The 21,675-nt window shown below is 39.6% G+C and overlaps 1 protein-coding gene across 3 annotated transcripts in view; it reads left to right on the top strand.

Moving 5' to 3' along the window:
- GRIK1 (glutamate ionotropic receptor kainate type subunit 1) overlaps window positions 1-21,675 on the top strand; it is a 168,532-nt gene that overhangs the window by 85,028 nt on the left and 61,829 nt on the right. For all 3 annotated transcript variants that reach the window (XM_057410183.1, XM_057410186.1, XM_057410185.1), the window contains exons 2-4: window positions 5,098-5,265; window positions 8,187-8,444; window positions 15,566-15,747. In XM_057410183.1, coding sequence (XP_057266166.1) covers window positions 5,098-5,265; window positions 8,187-8,444; window positions 15,566-15,747 — 608 coding nt within the window. The remainder of the gene's footprint in view (window positions 1-5,097; window positions 5,266-8,186; window positions 8,445-15,565; window positions 15,748-21,675) is intronic.

Genomic DNA, 21,675 nt, shown 5'->3' on the forward strand with positions numbered 1-21,675 from the left:
TAACAAATAACAAAAAAACCCAACTAAAGCAGTAAGATGCTGTTCTTATGTTTGCTGTGGAGTAGGTAAGGAAAATCTCCCTGCAAGAGGGATATAGATTTTTAAGTATTTTGAAAAGTTAGCACTTTACTTTGAAAGCATCAAAGTGATACCACTGACTGAAATCACAAAGTCCTTCAAGGCTACTCAGGTAGTTCTACATATATGCAGCTAAAAAACACAACACGCCTGCTGTATTGGGACTGAAATATTGGTGGTGAGATATTTTGCTTCGAGAAAACCTGACCAAAGAAGCTTAGGGAGATAGGCTGATAACTGCCATCAGAAAAGTCAACAATTTTTAGCTGTTGGTGTTTATGACTGCTTTTAAAACAGGGATAAATAATTTTCCCAGTAGCAAGGTTTTGCATTCTGCCTTGTCTTGAAGCGAAATGTTGAGACCCATTGAGAGGTATGGAAATTGATTCAGCCATAACCTTTTCTAAAACACTCTCTGTCCATGATGACCCCTTTAAGTGGAAATATTTGCTTGCTCAGGAGGAGTGAAACTGCTTTTTCAGGTGTGCCTACTGAGATGTGCCTTTATATTTTTGACATTTTACTTGCTGTAGATTTTTTTTTTTCCTTCAGAGGGTGAATGGGGCTGATGCTTTGTCATATTTGTCAAATTGACTCGCATCCCATGATCCTCTCTGAAGAGCAGTCATTCATGTGGCTCAGCCCTCATTTCATGTCAAAGCAACATTAACCAAGTAGTCATTTTCCTCTTACTTTCCACAGCTAAATTCAAAGTAGGGGCATATACAGCTTTTTTCCTTCAACCTCTCAGACATCACTTTATAAAGTAAATGCTGACAGTGAAAGGCTTCCTCACACGTGTGCTGAAGCAGGATTACCGGTTAAGTTAATCTAATGCAAATGTTGGGTTCTGCTACTGATGTTCTCATATGTGGCTGGCATAGTTACTCCCTGCACTTGGCAGGATCAGGTAACCTACATCTGGAATTGCTTATCAGCTGTACCAGAGGGGAGGTGTTGACTTCCATGTGAAGCAGAGCACATATGTCTGTCACTTATCTGGTTTCTTGTAGGCAGCCTCCTGATGACTCAGGTGGCTGATACCACTCATCATGGGGGGCAGACATAGCACCTATGCAGAAGAAAGGCCAGGTCTGCCACTGACCAGGATTAAGCAGCGTTTGGTCGGCTGAAGCTCCTGCACCGGATTCACTACCTGATCGAATAACTGGGGAGGAGGTGAAAGGGAGGGCTCAAAAATTTCAGCTTTGTCCCATATGTGTGCTACTAGCAGCCTATTTTGAAAACCAGTGCTTGGTTTTGTGCTTAGCAATAATAGCCTCATATATCTTGAGTTAATATAAAGTTTTTTCTTTCCTTGTAGAATCCTGTGGTTAATTTGTTTTTAAAATGTTGTACAGTAATTACTTTTTTTTAAAGGAATCCTCTGACAAACTGGTTCATCAAACTTGTCATTTACTCTGCTGTTTCTCTTTTAACCTGGACTTTACAATAAATTCTAAGCTTGACTGTCAGTCATCAGCAGAACACGAGAAAAGTGAAACTTTACTAAATTATTAAATTTCATTAAGGATACATGCATGAAACACTTCTACATAGGACAGACATTTTATCTGCTGGCTTGTTTGTGATGCAGATTTATGGACTTTTCAACTCTTCTACACATATATGTGTCAACAGAAAAATCAAGCTCAAATAGGTAGCAATTCAAACTTTTCACAATGCATCTATTCCAGACTTCACTCACAGTAAGCAACTATTTCCTCCATAAACTATCTCACGGACTTTGTTCATGGGCAGCAAGGCAGTACTTGGTGCTTATTTTAGGGTTTAATCAGGAGAACGTTCAGTCAAGTAAATATTTGTTGACTTGGAAGAATGACTTTTGTAGTCTCAGGACTTCCCCGTCCAGTATCTGAAGGAGGCCTATAGGGATGCTGGAGAGGGACTCTTCATTAGAGACTGTAGTGACAGGACAAGGGGTAACGGTTTAAAACTTAAACAGGGGAAGTTTAGGTTGGATATAAGGAGGAAATTCTTTCCTGTTAGGGTGGTGAGGCACTGGAATAGGTTGCCCAGGGAGGTTGTGAATGCTCCATCCCTGGCAGTGTTCAAGACCAGTTGGACGAGGCCTTGGGTGATACGATTTAGCGTAAGGTGTCCCTGCCCACGGCAGGGGGGTTGGAACTAGGTGATCTGAAGGTCCTTTCCAACCCTAACGATTCTATGATTCTATGATTCTACTGGGGAGGGAATAGCACTAGCTTTCTGAGACTCTAAATGGCACCCTATTCAGCATCTCCATCAGCTGAACAAAATTTCCTGTGTAAAATTATGAACTTCTTGACTATCTGTCCCATTTGCTCAGACCTATCCTGGGCACCTTACCATCAAATTAAAGTGTGCAGCCAAAGTTCTAAGTGCTTTACTGATATGTTAACATGTACAAAAGGAACCTTGAAAATATGTTGAAGGGGTACCAACATATTGATTATCCCGCTGACTTCCAAAGAGACCTCTCTGAAGATCTGAAATGTATGTGATAGTGCATATATAGTTTTGATTAGTTTGCTTAGGAAACACATCCATGCAAAACTTTGACTCTTTCCATCATTCCTTTCCTTCCACTCATTCCTCTGCCCAGTAAGCTTCTACTCTTTTTTAAAGGGGATCAAGCAAAAATTTGCAAAATTCTGCCAATGAAGTACAAATAGTTCATAGATATACACTGATTAAAATTAATCTCTATTAAATAGGAAACTGATTAGAGGTCTGGAAAAAGTTCTGATCCTAGAATGAGAAAGTGCTTGTGTATGTATAGGTATGAAAGTTACCTCAAGGTGGTTAAATCATAGAATCATAGAATAGTTAGGGTTGGAAAGGACCTTAAAATCGTCTAGTTCCAACACCCCTGAAATGAAGTTGTTTTAATTTTAAAATAAAATAAAATACAGGCCTAGCATAATAATGATTTCCAAGATGATAGAGAATATTTTTTTGCCACAATCAAATGCTAAGAGACTCGTCTTATTGAAAGCTAGGAGAGATGGCGTTTGCCCTGTCTTATTAAACAATTGTCTCAGGCTGTCCATTATACTCAGTGACATCAACCTTGCCTTATGAATCAACGTTCTGCTAATTCTTGTAGGGGTCCAAGCAAAGCACAGCAGTTGTATCTTGATGGCCTAAGACGAAGCTGGCATTATAGCTCACTGAAAATACTTGTCTTTCTCAGGTGAAAGGGAGGAAAGCAAATTTTGTTTAACTAGAAAATTAAAAAAGTGGTTAATATCATTACTGAAATGAGGAATTATAGGATCTGAAAGAACAGGCTTTAGATTCTTTTTTTCCTTCTGGTGATCCTATAGTTTGCAAATCTCAAAAATCCTGCTGCATTTTTGCATTCCACATGAGGTTTTACATTTGCTTCCAAAAGCAACACTTCAATTTCTTCCATTTATTTCTATGTGTCACAGTCTCCTGTAATCACCTTGTATGTTTTACGAGAAAGGAAAAAATGAGAAAGTCTTTAAGGTTCTAATACATGTGTATTGTAAATGAGAAAGAGATATAGTGAGCAAGAAAATTGCTTAAGTTGGCAAATTGCTTAGGTCATGTTAAGGTGTTGTTATATATGGGCTTGAGAGATAATATAATATAATGCTGCATATTCAAAAGTACCTAGAGATTACATTGCCAACTTAGGTTTGATAGCCTCCAGTGTTTTCATTGCTAAGTTAAAATTCGAAACAGGTTTTAATTCCACTGTGTTCCATTTCCTGATTGTCAGCTAATGACTGCCCTATTCCTACGCTGGTGGCATCAAAATTGCAAGAGATTGCAGCACATTAGCTGAATACATTCTGATGCTCAGAAAATATAAAGCAATATCTAGGGCTCAGATTTCACATGGGGAAGTATAAAAATATGTAACTGAGAAATACAAAGTATTCTCTAGTGACTTGCACTAAATGAGTAAATTATACTTGCAAAATCAAGTACTGAAGCTGGAGATTGGTGTTTAAAAGAGCTATTTTTTTTTCAAATTAACTGTGTTTATTATGCATTCATCAAATCCCAATGTTCCCAGACAGTCTGAATATGTTGTTGGTATAATAAAGTCTCTAGAGGCTAGAGGGAGTAGACATTCCAGTATAAGTGGGACAGCCTGTTGACTTGAAACACAGCCACCTTCCCCATCTCAGAATATATGCCAAAGACGTCCATTATGCTTCCAAAATTCAGATTGGATATTTACAGTCAAATTCAGATTGGTTCTTTACAGGTTCTGTTCTAGAGGAATTATAGGAAGTTGGGACAGTTGTGCTGTATCCAGCACTGTCCTTGTGAGGAGACATTTAAACCAGTGCCATGATGGTGCTGGTAGATACTATACCACTGGAGACATCATTCAGTACTTCAGCGCAGAGGTGAAATCTTCTATCTGAACAAGTTCAGTTCATTCAGCAATGAGCTTTGAAAAAGTAAAAATATTCACCTGTCCCTGAGCAAACTGAGAAATAACCAACAGTGTTGCCTGAGGTTTATAAAAAAACAAAGCCCTACTAAGACACAGATCTCAAGTGGAAACTTGAAGTCCATTTCTACTCAAGCTCCTAACACACTTCTGAATATGGATCTTGTACTGCCAGGATTTGCAGAAACACTTCAAAAAATATCTCCAACACATCCAAGTTTCATCTCCTAACATAGGTTAGATTGGAGCAGGAGGAACAAGACCTATGAATATCACTACTTTAGTTAGTTAAGAACTTGACAGAAGTTTTCACAAGCATTTACAAATTTTCCTTTGAAAGATCTGAATAATACACATGTGTCATCTTTCATAGATGTTAGTCTAAGCAACATTCATAATATTGTGTTAATCTACGATGATGTTCTAGATAATAACTAATGGTTGAATATGTTTTTGCTGTACTGCTTTGAACAGCAATTTTATGGACACTCAGATTATTATTGTTCATAATTTATTTTTCTCTTTTTATGTACAGCAATGAAGAGGTGAATAATACTTATTATTTATCTCTGTTTCAACAGGAGGGATATTTGAAACTGTGGAAAATGAACCTGTTAATACTGAAGAACTGGCTTTCAAGTTTGCAGTCACCAACATTAATAGAAACAGAACACTGATGCCTAATACCACATTAACCTATGACATCCAGAGAATTAACCTTTTTGATAGTTTTGAAGCCTCAAGAAGAGGTAGTTATCTCAATTACTGTTCTCTACTACCTTTCCCCAGCCTTGTCTCCTTTTTTTTTGTTCCAGTTGTAATATGTGTATATGAATGGTAACATCAAATTCATCTTTCAAAGTTATTTGAACTAAGAATCAAGCTTGACTTGGACCTGTCATCTAGTTTCTGATAAAACACCTACATCCTCTCTGCATGCTAAGAGCCCCAGATGGAAGGTGACAAGTCCAACCGATTTTTCTTTCCAAAAAATAGATTTGCCACCTGGAATTCTGCAGAAAATGATCACAGACTAACAGGGAGCACAGTGGGATGTCACAACCCATAATTAGAACACATACACAGATATCCATCATACTTAAAAAATTATTTCTATTGTACTTTAAAGAACAGAGGCCAGTTGTCTCCCTGTCCTGAAATAGTAACACTTCAGTGGTTTAGAGATAGAAGTAAATTTCTCTGTCATAAACAACTAGAAGAGCTGGAGTTGACAAATTTGGATTTTTTTTTTTCTATTCTTTTATTCTCAAAAGGAAGATTATGGCTTAATTTACTTTCATCTAAATTGCTTGCAGACCAAAATAGAAAGGTAAAAAAGTTACAACTTTCCTTGAGCACCATGTATTCCTTTGCCTCTAGGAGGCAAGCTTGAAGTTTGATAGAATTTTATAGAGAGCAATCTAGTTCCTGGAATTCAGTGGTGTGCACACAACCTCATGCAAACAAGTCTGACAAAAGACCCGTAAGTCACCAAGGCTTTACAGATGTGATTTGCAGTTGACTGTGATATCTGTCACTGTATGTGGTACAAGATATTCTTGCTATAAGGCAAAAGATACGTCTGCTATGAAGGCAAAGGAAGGCTGCAAAATAAACATGCTTCACATCATGGATCATTCAGGTCCAAGGAGGTGATCCTGCCCCTCTGCTCTGCTCTTGAGACCTCACCTGGAGTATTGTGTGCAGTTCTGGTGTCCTCAACAGAAAAAGGACATGGAACTGTTGGAACAAGTCCAGAGGAGGGCCTCAAGGATGATCAGGGGACTGGAGCACCTCCCATATGAAGATAGGTTGAGAAAGTTGAGGCTGTTCAGCCTGGAGAAGAGAAGGCTGCGTGGAGACCTCAGCAGCTTCCAATATCTGAAGGGGGCTGGGTAGGGACTCTTCAGTAGGGACTGTAGTGACAGGACAAGGGGTAATGGGTTAACACTTAAACAGGGGAAGTTTAGATTGGATATAAGGAAGAAGTTCTTTATACTGTAAGGGTGGTGAGGCACTGGAATGGGTTGCCCAGGGAAGTTGTGAATGCTGCATCCCTGGTGGTGTTCAAGGCCAGGCTGGACAGTGTGAGGTGTCCCTGCCCATGGCAGGGGGGTTGGAACTAGATGATCTTAAGGTCCTTTCCAACCCTAACTGTTCTATGATTCTATGATTCTAGAATGTTGATGATCCATCACCTTTCAAACATCTAAGTTACTTAATTCTTTTTATGGTACTTCAATTTCTTACTAAAGATTGGAAAAATGTAGAAGGCTTTCAAAAAAACATCAAAAATAGCTTTAAATTGTGTTTATTGCATTTTTTTTTTCAAGTATATACTGGAACAATACATGATCAACAATAAGTATGCTGGATTTACAATCCATATAATTGAGACTGAGACAGGACTCTAGATTCCCTGTAGAGCGAGAATCTCTTCTGTGACTATTGGGGAAGTATGTTCACCATTTAATCTGTAGGAAGAAGTTAATTTCAAATATTTTTGTAAATTTATGTGCAAGGAATCCATGCTGACAGTAGTAATTTCTTCACATCAGGAATTACTGATATTATTTAAATTAAAACCTGTGATCCTTTAGGAAGGCTTCTGAATTAAACCTTGAAATCACGTGATTTTATACTGTTTGTAAAACACTCAATTATAGAGGGAAAAGAGAAAATAATTGATTTTCTGTCATATTGTATTATTATCAGAGAGATAAATACTAATTTAAAAAATCTCATTGTTTTCTGGATGTTGTTATACTTAATATTTCACCCAATTAGACTAATTTCTAAATTTCCCACGAAGAACTACCTTACAAGGAGTACAGCACTGCAACTAAGCACAGGGCTTGTCCCCAACCCATAAACCTTATTAGAAACATTTGCAATGAATTTTTCTAATGGAGAAAAATAATATTACTTCATCTTCTGTCTGTTAGCCTAAAAACACAGAGGAGGGAAAGAAAAGTGAAAAGACACCTACAAGAGGGATTCTTTTGTCTGAGATACAGGCACCAGGAGAAAGAATTTTTTGTTGATACTAGCATATCACTAATTTGGAAGAGTATTAAAATGTTAGTGTGTGTTGGCTCTTTATTTCCTTTGTCATTACTGAGGGCTTTAGGCTTCATTGACTATTTTGTAAACACAGATTATGGAGCACCATTAATCGTAGTGCTCTTTAATGTTTATGTTCCTCCAGTAGCCTGAAATTAAAGCAAGTCACATTGGTAGAAGCTTGCCAGTCATGGAGGGAATCCATATAGTGCTTTTCGTGGTTCCATAAAAGTATTTCCAGACACACTGCCATGAAACTTAATTCATGTGACATCTTTTTGGCAAGCCCATAGAAAGAAAACTCCTTGTTTCTCCAGAATAATGCCATTCTGAGAAAAAACATTTAGGAATCACTGTGATCTGAAGGTAATGAGCAGGGAAGTTGGGGTCTTTTTATGGAGCAGGTTCTGGGATATAATGCTGATCAGTAAAGCTGTTTTCAGGAACCATTTACAAATCTCTTGATAATCTGGGGAGAAACATGGTTACCCATTCTCACTTTGAAATGATGGGGATGGATGGAAAATAATTATCTCAATAAACATCACACAGTTTCCTTTCTTTTGCCAACTAGCATCTTTTTCCTCTCCCTTACTCTCCCCTTCAGCATGTGACCAGCTTGCTCTTGGTGTAGCTGCTCTGTTCGGACCTTCTCACAGCTCCTCTGTCAGTGCAGTGCAGTCCATCTGCAATGCACTTGAAGTCCCACATATTCAAACCAGATGGAAGCACCCTACGGTGGACAACAAAGATGCATTTTACATCAACCTCTACCCAGACTATGCAGCCATCAGCAGGGCAGTTTTGGATCTTGTACTGTACTACAACTGGAAAATAGTAACAGTAGTATATGAAGACAGCACGGGTAAGTAGTACTGGTGCACTGCGGGTCACATACTTCTGTTAACACATGTATATGAATAAATTCTGTGAGAGAGAGAGCCTGTGATAGTTTGGTGTATTTACAGCAGTTTTCCTCAGAGTATAGAAGAAAAACATCTGGTAAGTTGCAGCTATTCTTCTGCTGCTGTGGCTTTGGAAAGCTGTTCACTTCATCAGACCTTAAAAAGCCATATTTTGCTTCCTATTTGTGGAACCAGTGAGGGGTTGATCTAAGAGGAACACATCTACAATGCAAAAGTTCAAGCTGCAACATTTTTAATGGAGTGACTACCTTGTTCCTTGAAACTAGAGTCAATCCAACTTGTCAGATGGATACTGAAGCCTGAATCTGAGTTACAGCGTGTAAATGTTCCCAGTCTGGAACTCTTAACTTAGAGAAAATCATTCATTGTTTTGTGGCAACAACCTCCCTCTGGGGTACACAGTAGTCAGAGCTGTCCAGTGGTGTATCATGGACAATCAATACCTACAACACATCCCTTTTTGTTCACAAAACAACAACAACAAAAATATAATAATAAACTTGTTCCTCGGAACAGTGATTTAAAGGCTTATCAGAGACTAGGACTTCTTTTTTTTTTTTTTTTTTAATACACAGAGGCTGTGGAAGAGTGTCAATGTATAAGGAACTCCAAGCTGCAGTTGCACGTCTTTACATACCTAGGCTTTTACGCACCTACCTCTGTAGCTTGATAGCGTATATTGTGCCAACAGCCACAATATTTCAGGCAGTGTCATTTCCCTCACTGGAGTGGGAAGATATTGTTTCTGTGAAATGTATTAGCTGCTCTAGTCATTGAGATTACTGCACACCTAAAGTGCCCTCAGGAGTCCTGTCCGGCAGGATTACACACCAGAATTTATTCCAAGCATGACTGCAGAGAGCATAATCTCTCCTACAGTTTAGACTTGATCATGGATTAAGGGTCCATAAATTTGGCTTCCCAAGAAAAGGTTTGTATGTAAACAAACCATTAAAAGCTCAGAGAGGTCTATAGATCTCCTGTCAAAACAAAAAACAACCCACTAAGTATAGCCTTCCTGGGCACAAAATTACAAATGAGAGAATATTCTAAATTGCAGAAAAGATTTTTTTGGAGACACTGTGTCTTTAAAGATGAAGAAAATAAAGCCAACAAAATAAGACTACACTGACAGTTATCTCACTGTGAATTCTCATCAGCATCCTTCAATGCTGTATATAGTAAACAAAAAAAAAAAAAAAGTTGTGGCTGAACCATTTGGATTTCTGGAAAATCCTGTTGTGCATTAGCAGTTATTGGTGCAAATTAAGCATTTCACTGTCAAACCCACTCTGAGGTTTGCATTCCCTTTTCTTTTTCCATTTCCCACAGAAGTACTACACTTCCTAGAGCTCCTCAGATGTGCAAGTAACATTTAAATAGGTTCTTTGATGGTGTAAAACGAACCTGGATGAAACATAAGCTCAGGCATCTGCCTAAGCCTTTAAAGGGAGTATGAAAAAATATAAATCAAACCTTTTAAAATCATGTTGTAAAAACATGTCTGAAAGATCAAATTATGCTTAAAAAATATAAACAAAAAAAAAAGAGCCAAACCTCATTTATAAGGCCAAAAGTTCTTTGTACACTGTTGACAGCCCAAAAGAAGCATATTTCCTCCTGAGTCCAGGAGGTGGGTCTCAGTGACAATGTTCTGCTCTCATTGGACTCAGAGAGTACACCAGAAGGCTGGAGGTAGAAGAGAAAGAGCAAGACAGGCTGGGCTTACTGCAACGGTCTTCTTGCATTTCCATTAGAATGATCTAGCTCAGCAGGATTTCTGCTGCGCTCTAAAAATATACTAAATATACTCATAGGTAAAAAAGTAGAGGTCCTTTCCAGCCTGCCCTATTATCATTATCAAATTAGCATTCTAGAACACTAAGCGCTGTGTACGTGTTCAGTTACAGAAATGACTAATATTAAAGAGATTTCATTTGCAGAGATATTTACAACTTTGAGTCAGGAAAGTAAACAGGTCAACTTTGATCGATATAAATACTTTTGGATTTTGGGTTAGAGTGATGCCATTTAGCTCAGCCTCTTTTTACTTATCTCTTATGTCTGGCACTGTTGCACCACAAGAAGAAAAAACATATTAACCTATTTTTATCTTAGAGGCAAATTGTACATGAAGAACAGCTTCATTCCTAAACAATGAACTCATAGCTCTAACAGTGAGCTTCCAATAATTCATACCCAGATTATTCAGGTTGAGATTAGCCCTGCTCAAGGTTAAGAGTCTATTTTGAGGTTTAAGTGTGGAAAATCCTGTTTTCATCCTTCACATTACAGCATTGCTCCAAGCCCACAGCCAGCTCCAGCACAGAGGCCACATACTGTGACAATTTGCCAAGCCATAGTTGCCCACCTCCTGTAGATAGTTTTCACTGATGATGGACACATCCATCAACAGAAATGCAGTTACAAGTCTGGACTGAGCAATGTTAAAAAAAAACCAGTTCATCTGAGTGAGCACATGTTTCCAAACGATCCAAATTGCTTGCGCCTACCCTTCTTATCTCAAACACTATTTACCATGATTCCAGTTTTTATCATTCAAATGTTTTTCAGCAATAACCTTTTTCCAGTCAATGATTTTCGGGTTTACAGATACAAGAGCACTACAAATGTCTGAACAGCTTAGCTCCAGCCTTTACAGACCTCTGCTGTTTAACAAAGCTTTCTCAGTAACATGTTTTTTGAGATTTGGCAAATGATTATATAGTCCCACATTGTTCATGAGCAGGTTGTATGACATATGAAGACGGACATGTCCCAGGGAAAAGTGCTTTCCATCTAGGAAGCTAACTGTGTCAACAGCACTTGTTACACCAAAGAAAAGCAGAGCTGTCTTCATTTGACAGCTTTTAACTCTAGTCCCAAATTTTCATTCTTCAGCATTTTACCACCGTATCAGCTTTACTCTTTGCTTGCCCGCTGCCGACACTGGGGTTAAGCCATTCTATGCTATCTCACATGCCTTCTCTGATGTCAATGAAACACTTTTTCCAGTCTTCTAGAATTCATTCAGGGTTCCAATATTTATCACATCATTTGCTGAGTTTAGTAATCTACTGAGTGGACTGTATAGGATTGTCAATGATAAGTAAATTTTATGTAAGCAGGTCTAGAAAACTGGCAACCAATAGTGTTAAAAAATTACACTTGGAATGGGAAGTGCTCATCCTGTTTCTTATAAAATATCATTTTAGTGATACCAAATGCACCATGTTAAACAACTTTACTGTCTCCTCCAAAGGGACCTGCAGCAGTTATAAAACGCTCATTTTGCTGCTAAAATACATTTACAAAAATTCCTTATGTTTCCTGAGTTGATCTGATCAGATTTTTACCCTCTTGTCTCTTAGATTTCAATATAAATATGAATAACAAGCAGGCTACAGCTGATTTTTATTTCTAATTGCTGTCCTCATAGTAGTGCCATTGAAAGATCAACTTCCAGTCAAAGTCATCTTTCTTGATAGCAAATTAATGGCTTCTGGTTATAGAATAAATATTTATTTAAACATCTCATAGTTTGCCTGAAACTCCCATCCTGCTCCCTAATGCCTATAGCTTTCCTGTGCTAGGAAAAAATGAGACTCATAAGCAAGCATATTTATTTTTCAAGTTGACACGGTGATCCTTTTTTTCCATATTAAACGTAATCTGTTATGTTCAGAGTCCCCAGACCATAATCAGCCTTTTTCTGATTATTAACTTGTCTTTATTTTTCATCAAGGTGTTAAAAAAGAGTATGTTTATATCAAGTGTGATGCCTTTGTGTAAGGCAAAAAATTGCCTCCTGAAGTTTAAAGATGATCTGACTAAGCCTTGCAAGAGACTGCATGATACATCGAGCATACATTTCCCAAACTTAGGTACCATAAATTATGGTTTATCTTTCCACATGCTAGAACTGAGTAGACATGCTGTTCCCTGATTGAATTTAGTCATTTGTAATAGAACCCTTGCAATATCCCATTTCTGCACTTTTTTTATTTGGTACACTGATCTGTAATAGACACATGAGAGTCTGTTATCAACAGCTCCATCACAAGGAATAACACTGCCTTCAGCACAGGTTTGACTCTGCTTTTGATTTATCTTCCCTGAATTCAATAATTTTAACATACTGGGAGCCGAGAAGGGCAACTACATCAAATTCCTCACCTTCTGTAAGAATCCTTGACTTTCCCCACTTGTTAGACTGCTCTCCCGGCATTGGTTTAAGGCTCAGAGGAATGAAATTTATTCATTGTATCAGTTCTATCAGTTTGCACAAAGCAGAATTTGAGTTCTTACTGAATTTGCTTTCTTTGAACTTGCTGTTACAAGAGACATTTAACCTGCTAGCCCTAAAACGGTTTTCTAATGAAAGGGAGTACTTTCTCGCAAAGCGTTTTTTGCAATTTTAAGTCTGGATGAATTACATATACCTTTTTTTAATTAAAAAAAAAGGAAAATTAAAAAAAAAAAAGGCAATACAGAAAATTCCCAACCCTGTTTCTGAAGGAAAAGGGGAGAGTGTTTAGATGTCCGGGTACAAGGCAGCAGAATATAGACAGAAGGTCAAGACAGTCCATGAAACAAGTCTGGTTTCTGTCCTTATATGTTTTGTTTGAAAGCCATAAATTGAACATTTCTTCTCAACAATACTGGCTAACACTGTCTCCAGGCCCTCCACAGTTCATGCTCAGCCACCGCATCTTCTACTCAGCTGGACTCTATATGTTTCCTGCCCACTTTCCTGCTCCATCACAGTCCTGAGTCACTGCTCACATCACCCACTTTGCAGAGAAGATGCTGATGCCCATGATATGTCATTTCTGTGCTGCTACTTCCTTCCCAACATCATTGGTAGTCTGTGCTGTGTCCTCTGTTGCAAGCTGAGCTCCAGATGGTCTCGCCAAGTGTGAGAAAAGGGGCTGCCCTAAGCACTGCACTTCCCCACTCCCCCAAGGAGTCAAGCTAAACACTTCATGCTTAAGATTTGTCCCATATCAAGACTTGGTGGCACCATGTTCAGGAGTTTGGGTTTATTGAGCAAGAGGAAGGAGAGCACTGATGGTTATTAACCCTGTGCTGTTAATGAGTTAGTTGATTCAGGTGTTTGCCTGGTCCTCTATATTAATAACTGCAGTTCTTTTCACTGCTTCTCTGTTCTTTTCACTGCTGCTTTGTTTTCTTCAGTACAGTATATCTAAGCTTTACCTTCAGTTCATGTGGCAATAGAAAATGATAGGAAGAGTAAGGTCTAAGTTTCATGTAACTGAAGTTGACGTATTACGGGACACAGCATTTTCCTTCCCCCCAAAAGGAAATGGAGGCAGGCAGGCAAATTCTTTCTCTTTGCTTTTCACCGCACTTGCACTTAAGTACTTTCTGTTGCTGGAAAGAGTAAAACAGTACTCAGCCTGAGGCTCTATAAGATGCAGATTCCCTGCGTGCTGGACCCCTCCTCCAAATCTCAACATTCCTTTTCCGTAGGCTCACCATTCATTATAGTGACCAAAACATTGCAGTCAAGGGCTGAACACTTGAGTGCATGGTACAGCCAAGCTACAGCTTTACAGCCAGATTACATAAACTCCCCTTCTTATTAGTAAGTGTTGGAATATGTGCCCTATTCTCATAATAATAAGCTCAAATTTTTCATATTTACGCAGGCTGGCTTCCAGCCAGTCTCCGATCTAACAGCCTGTGCAACAATTTACATTTGAATACTCATAGTGCTTAATATTTTGTATTGATTGTTGATACTTGAAAAACTGCAAAGAGCAGACCAAGCGTTGCAGGCGGAGGGGAAAGATTAGTTTTTTTCAAAACACATTGCCAACACTTGAGTGAAAGCCAAAAGTCCTCAACATAGCAATCACTCGCTAATTTCAGAAGAAATAGGGATGCTTCATCTTGCCTTATATATACCATTGGACCAAGGTCATTTACACACAAGACAAATATATACCCACTCCCAGCAGGAGAGTGATGAGTTTTTTAATATTAATAATTTGTTTGATTTTGTTCAAGAAGTGCTTCTTGCCTGTATCCTCTCTCGGTTCATATATATAAGGCATCATTTTGCTTTAACTCAGTGGAAGATCACAGTTTTTTTGAAGGTAAATTGCATTCATGGATAATGAGAAAGAGACTGTAAACACACACCTCAAAAAATTCTTAACTATCTATCTTACTTATCTTTTGGAGGCAGTACAAATGACACAGGAGTGCTGAATTAGCTAGTAGAATTGCACTGTGTTTAAACACTTGGACAAATCTTCAAGTGTTGAGGTCCACTGACTTCAAATAAGCTGTATAAATCTGTAGAGCCGAAGACATGGTCTTAGAAATCTCGTTCTTCTGCTTATAGATGAAAAGCTGGATCTCAAAGTATTTCAGTTCTTTATAAGATCTTATTCTGGCTGATTGACCTTATGCAAGTCACTATGCTTTCTTGCTTCTTGTCCCTAAACTGATGATAATAAAAATTTAAGGCTTCTCCTCTGGAGTATTGTAGTGTATGCTGAAATGAGGACATTGAGAGTCATATGGATGGCTATTAAGAATGAATCTTGGTAAGTGCCACTCAGGCTAACCACAGGCTTCTAAGTGAGCCACAATAGAGGTGCTGGATATTGAACATTTTTCTCTCTCTACCTCCCCTCACCTGCTCATGCTTGACATTAGGCAGGAAAGTTAGTAAGGAGGTTTCTTCACTTGTATGTTCTTGTTGTTTAATATCAAAATAATAATTAACTGCAAAGTGAGAAGCATCATATTCTTTTTGCAATAAACTATCAATATAGCATTCATTCAAACATATATTTTAGTCAACCATTTAAAAATATATTTCAGAATATTTAGGTGCTGAAGCCAAGTGTAACCATGAAAAGGAAAATCTGTAATGATATCATTTAGGAGGCTGGTAAATATGAAGCTAACAACTATCCTCTGGACATTTGAAATATGTTGGGACTGATAAGAGACCCTGTTTAAGTGACAGTAAATACCCGTTGCAGAGAATAGTTAGATATATAATTGCACATCATTTTTTCAGGTCTAATTCGCTTGCAAGAGCTCATCAAAGCCCCTTCTCGATACAACATTAAAATCAAAATCCGCCAACTGCCCTCTGGGAATAAAGACGCCAGGCCTCTACTCAAGGAGATGAAGAAGGGCAAGGAGTTCTACGTGATATTTGATTGCTCACATGAAACGGCAGCAGAAATCCTTAAGCAGGTAAGGAGGAAGGGGTAAAAAAGCATGACATTCATTTTATATCCTGAAAGTTGTCACTGTCTCTGGTTTTCATTTCTGGGAAACACTAAAACTGAAAACATTTACCAGTTAGGCCAAAGGCTTGTTAATGCCAGGTACAGAAGTTGTTACAGAATGCACAGCATCATCTCAGCGCTCCACAAGACTACATGGTTTCAAAGAGCCATAAGGACCAGCAGCAGAAGAGAAACCCATAGATATCCTACAGAAGGAAATATGCATTTCCTTTTAATCCTTCAGTTTCTACTTGACTAGGAAAATTGTTGCATTTATTTTAGCTTGTTGTGGTTTAATCAATAAAGCTTTTATGTCTTCCCCATAAAAAAAAAGAAAGAACGCATTTTGGAGTGCTTAGGGAGCAGCTCACATTGAGTTATTGCCTCAGAGGCTGCACATCAAGCTGAGTGCTGGCTATAGTAACAGCAGGGCACTGATCCATCACATACAAGAGCATAAGTCTGCATTCACTTTTCTGTAACAAAGCAAGATTTGGTCTGCTGGCACTACCTCACTGAATTTTGAACTCTGGTACAGCAAAAGGGTGGAACGGAGACAGTATAGGAAGGAAAGTATATGTACTTTAAAACAGGAAGAAAGGCTATTGCACAAGGGTCGACATAGCCCTGACCTAAGCATGAGAGTTGGAAAGCCACACAAGGCAAGGACGAACACCACAAAACCTGATGTTAATGGGCTGGGACGTTACCAGGGGCACACACAGAATGGTGTAAATTAGAATTTACTCTTGTCACTTGTAATATATTTCTAGACAATCAAAGTCTAAAGCACTGGCTCCTGCAATTCATAGAAAGAAAGACCGTAATTCTGAGCAAGTAGTATAATGTGAATGTCATTTCCCTTTTTACTACAACTTTAAGTATGAGGAGTCGTTGTTTTTACTATAACATTTGCCTGATGGGGAACACTGATCCCTGAAGACCACCAGAGAGGTTCCACAGATTTAAATGCACTGATATGGGCTGTCCCATAAAAGTTAAAACCTATGCTGTCATCCCAGAATGTTTTGCTGAAATATTAAAGTTACACAGAGTAGTGGTCTGTGATAACTAAGTAACTAAGATAACTTCCTGGTCCCATTAGTCTGCAGAGTCTGAAACCATCCTCTCCAGAATGGAGAATCTTGATCCTGTGAATACAGACTTTGCGGGGTGGTGTCCTAAATCAGATGCACTACAGCTGAGAGCAGCACACAAGCTCCCATGGGCTAGTAGGGTTAGATTTACTGCTGTCAGGAAAGTTGGTCTGTACTAAATTGTAGTATTTTCTTGGTGCAAGTGGTGTATTTAAGCTACAGCAGAGCCAGATGCAAGCATGATGTTGGGAATATGAAGGAAGAGCAAGGGGAGAGTACACAAACACACCTTTGTGATGGGGAACGCCCTGTAGCAAGCAGCATTAGCTGGACATGGGGTGGACAGGAGAGCTGCTATCCTCTCACATTGCACCCCTATAGGGCTGTCCAAAGGCCCTAAAACATGACAGCAGGAATGAGCTGCTTCAAAATGAAATTTGTGGGGAAAGAGCTAAACTGACAACACAAATTTGGAAGGATGTGCAAGAAGGAAGTACAGATGTCTGGCACACTGCAGGAGGCACAAAGCTTCAGATATACAAGGCTGAGTATGAAAAAATAGATAAACAAAATAACCTTAGTGTCAAAGAAAGAAGAAGAAGTGCTAAAAGATGCCCTGCTAAGACAAGGCAAGGTAGCAGAACAGTTTGTGTGGAAAATGGATCAGGGAGACAGCTGACAGGCTGCAGATATATGCTCTCCAGTGCCTTAAGAACTCAGAGAAAACAGGAAAATTAAGAGAGGCATACAGAGCTGTGGAAAAGGAAGCAACATAAATATAGGCTAGAAAGAAAGGGAAAATGGCTTTCATAAGAGATAGTTCTGTGGCTAAATCTAGATGCTGGCAGCAGTAACTCAGGTGTTGAAGTTCCTCACTGACAAAGGCAGCTGTGAAATGTGGAGGCATAGAGGGCTCTGAATTCATGTGGGACTCATCTGATTGTAGGTTAGCTACATGAAGTACCATGGTTCACATTCTCATTACTGCACACACAAACCCCTATATAATTTTAAACTGAATGAAAACAAGGTATTAAAAAGAATACTATGGAAATTGTTGTAAGAAAACTGCTATATTTGTAGAGAATATTTTTGACATTGTAAATGATCCAATAGATATTTCAGGAAAAATACATATCATTGTTAAGTTATTTAAGATTTCTAATAGAGAGTGGGAATCAGAGCCAACAGTCACCTGTTCCCAAAGCAACAATTCCTTGTCTGCCTACTGTATTTATAATAATCTAGTAGATGCTTAGTAACCTACACAGAAGAAGGTAAAGGAACTGGCAATTTGTAGTGGGTTGGGTTCAGTGGGTATTTTACACATTAAAAATGCAGCACAGTCACACAGGGACATACCCACAGTTGCTTATGCTCATTTCTTGTGTCCTGTTCATCCTCCAAGCCTGCCCTTCTTCCAGCAATTCCTGTGCCACTGGGGCTGGCAGCAGCAGCAATGACTCTGCAAGCAGGATCCACTTGCGCCAGTGCTTAGGGGACACTGGCTGTGGCATGGCTTGTTTCCCAGGAAGGGAGGGCAAGGGATGCCCAAAGTCTCTTTCTTGGAGCAAAAAGATTAGCCCATGCAGAATTATGTCCTGAAAGAGTTGGCATATGGAACTGTAATTGGCAGTATGGAGCTACCTGACCCAGCCGCGTTACGAGGCTGTGGAACCAGAGGAGGTGACCTCTTCACTTGCCTCCTTCAGCCTTTTGTTTATAAATTCACACAAAAGATTTCTTCTCTTAAATGGGACTGTCTTGCTTATTTGTAGCTTCAACTAAAGCACCACTGAGCCACACTTCTTCATTGTGCACAAGAAAAAGCAAATCAATAACATAATTTAAACAAAATACAAAGTCTTCAGCATCTTCACAAAGCTGAATAATCTATTCCCTAAATTCACACATTTCCCCTTCTCTGTGACATGCTGCACAGGCTTTCACAGTCCCCAGCCAATTTAACGAGGCCTGGCCCTTTCATCACCCAGATCTGGAAGAAACGAAAGGAAATTGTGCTTATTAATTGCTGTCTTTTCCGATAGTCACTTTGAATTTTCTCTCCATATTCCCTTATGAGGGTTGGTAACCTCATGTGACTGGTGCATGGCAGCTAAGGGAGTTTTTCAGCTTCTGTTGCCTGTACCAGGTAACCATATAAACCAGCAGCTCTTGTGCCCGAAGTGACCCACTTCAAAGGGTCAAGATATCCCAGAATTACTTGACCTGGAAGGTTATGCCAGCTGGGTTTTCAAACAAGATGTGCCCACCAGCAGAGCTGAGGGAAAAAGTTGCAGCTGCTCTGCATCTCCCATAACCTACTTGAAAATCTTAGCTGCTGGAGCTTTAAAGCTCATGAAGTCTAAACAAATCATCTGACAAGGAGCAAGATCTTGTAGAGCATTATCCAAACACAGGAGCTAAGTTCAGCTGTGGCTTCTTTAGGTAAAATTGTGATGTCCAAAGTTCTGCTGAGTTTAAACCCTGTAGGAACCTACCTGTTTGACTTCAGCATTGCCTGTCCTGCTCTGCTCTGAGGATGCCTAGCATCTCTTTCCTTTCCAAGACTAGAAATACACATCCCTTGTACACAAGCCCCAGCTTGCCTAAGACCAGCATTACTCAGTTCCTTACACAAGGAAGTGGGGAACACTTTCTTAAGGAAAAAGCTGATGGTTACAACATTTACCTGAAATATTCTGTGGACAGAGATATGGTGCTCTGTCGAGACCAGTGAAGTAATCCCACAAGTCACTTAAATCTAGCTGTTGCAAATTACCATCTGTTTTATACACGAATCTTCCAATATATCCTGCACATACTGTATTTAGTTTGATACTGCCTTTTTGTATGAGGAACTTAGTTCAAGAGGTTAGGTTGTTCCAGTTAACCTTCAATTTTTTCTTTTAACACTCCAAGAACTGATTTTACTGGGAGGCAAATTCTTTAAAAAACTTTATGAAATGCACTGTATGTTTAAGCAGGTTTAGGATATTCACGGAGCACTTTATAGACTTCTATGTTCGCTTTCCCTATGCGACAAATAAAGAGCAAAATAATTCCGTTCCTACGGAAGTATGAAAACTAAGTGTCACCATAATACACTTTTGAGCTACAGTAATGAATGTGAGACAATAAAACTTCAGTTCCTGAGTATGTTTCTTCTAGTAACTTGACAGATAGGCTGAAGCCCACTCTCTGCTAAGAAAAGGCAGGATTAGCTCTGTTCTCACCGCCTCTGGAGAAATACCAGTGGCAGATGCCCCAAGCCCCAGGGTGAGAAACAGAGACATACTCACCTGTTTCTCCTCTCTTACTTATTTTAAAAAGGGGTTGTTGATAGGGGAACATCCTCTTCTGACTATCTGGTTACTGCTGAATGGCATCAGATGGTGAGAGCATTGGTCCCTAAGGCATGCGTGTGTCCACAGAACTAAATGTGACCATTGCCTTGAAAGCTTTATTCAGATATTAGAAGATACAGCAGCATGGGCTATAAATGGAAGTACAGTCTTTTGGTATCCTTGCTGTTTAACTTCATAGTTGCACTATGCCAAGACCTCTGCTTCTCTGTTCTTGTTAGCCGTGCTGTCTACAAGAAAATGAAACTAGTTACATAAACTCAGTGCAGTGACATCCATGCTACATCTTGCGCATGTAGTTGTTCTTTGCTTCCTTGGAAGATTCACTGTATGGTGCAAATGCAAGTAGACTATCTAACTGAAAGAGTGCTTTCAGTATTGGTGCTGTGCTATGACATCCATGATGGAGTTTGAAAGGCAATGCTTCTGCCCTAACCCCCTGGGATCTCTTCAGGAAGCAGGAGGAGGCAGCCACAGCACTTGCCCAATACATTAGTCCTGCCCTATTGCCATGGCACTTTCTTCCAGCTGGACTCCAATACTAGCAAGTTATTTACAGAATGCATCTGGTTTCTTGACATGGCTCGTGTCCATGCTGGAGAAAATATATACTATTGCAGCTGCACTGCTGCTGTGACTGAGATGCAGATTTCCAGTGTGTTAAGCCATGTTCAAGTAAAGCTGTCTAAACAGAATCCAGGGAAGACCCATAAGCGCAATATAAATCTTTTATAGAATCATAGAATCGTTAGGGTTGGAAAGGACCTTAAGATCATCTAGTTCCAGCCCCCCTGCCATGGGCAGGCTCTCCTCACACTAGACCATGTCGCCCAAGGCTCTGTCCAACCTGGCCTTGAACACCACCAGGGATGGAGCATTCACAACTTCCCTGAGCAACCCATTCCTGTGCCTCACCACCCTTACAGTATAAAGAACTTCTTCCTTATATCCAATCTAAACTTCCCCTGTTTAAGTTTTAACCCATTACCCCTTGTCCTGTCACTACAGTCCCTAATGAAGAGTCCCTCCCCAGTATCCTTATAGGCCCCCTTCAGATACTGGAAGCTGCTGAGGTCTCCACGCAGCCTTCTCTTCTCCAGGCTGAACAGCCCCAACTTTCTCAGCCTATCTTCATACAGGAGGTGCTTCAGCCCCCTGATCATCCTTGTGGCCCTCCTCTGGGCTTGTTCCAACAGTTCCATGTCCTTTTTATGTTGAGGACACCAGAACTGCACACAATACTCGAAGTGAGGTCTCACAAGAGCAGAGTAGAGGGGCAGGATCACCTCCTTTGACCTGCAGGTCACGCTCCTTTTGCTGCAGCCCAGGATATGATTGGCTTTCTGGGCTGCGAGAGCACACTGAAGCCGGCTCATGTTAATTTTCTCATCAAGCAACACCCCCAAGTCCTTCTCTGCAGGGCTGCTCTGA

This window comes from Pezoporus wallicus, unplaced genomic scaffold, assembly GCF_028554395.1.
Source record: "Pezoporus wallicus isolate ANWC-B61680 ecotype Strahan unplaced genomic scaffold, APGP_CSIRO_Pwel_v1 contig_7011, whole genome shotgun sequence".
In the NCBI taxonomy this organism is placed as follows: Eukaryota; Metazoa; Chordata; class Aves; order Psittaciformes; family Psittacidae; genus Pezoporus; species Pezoporus wallicus.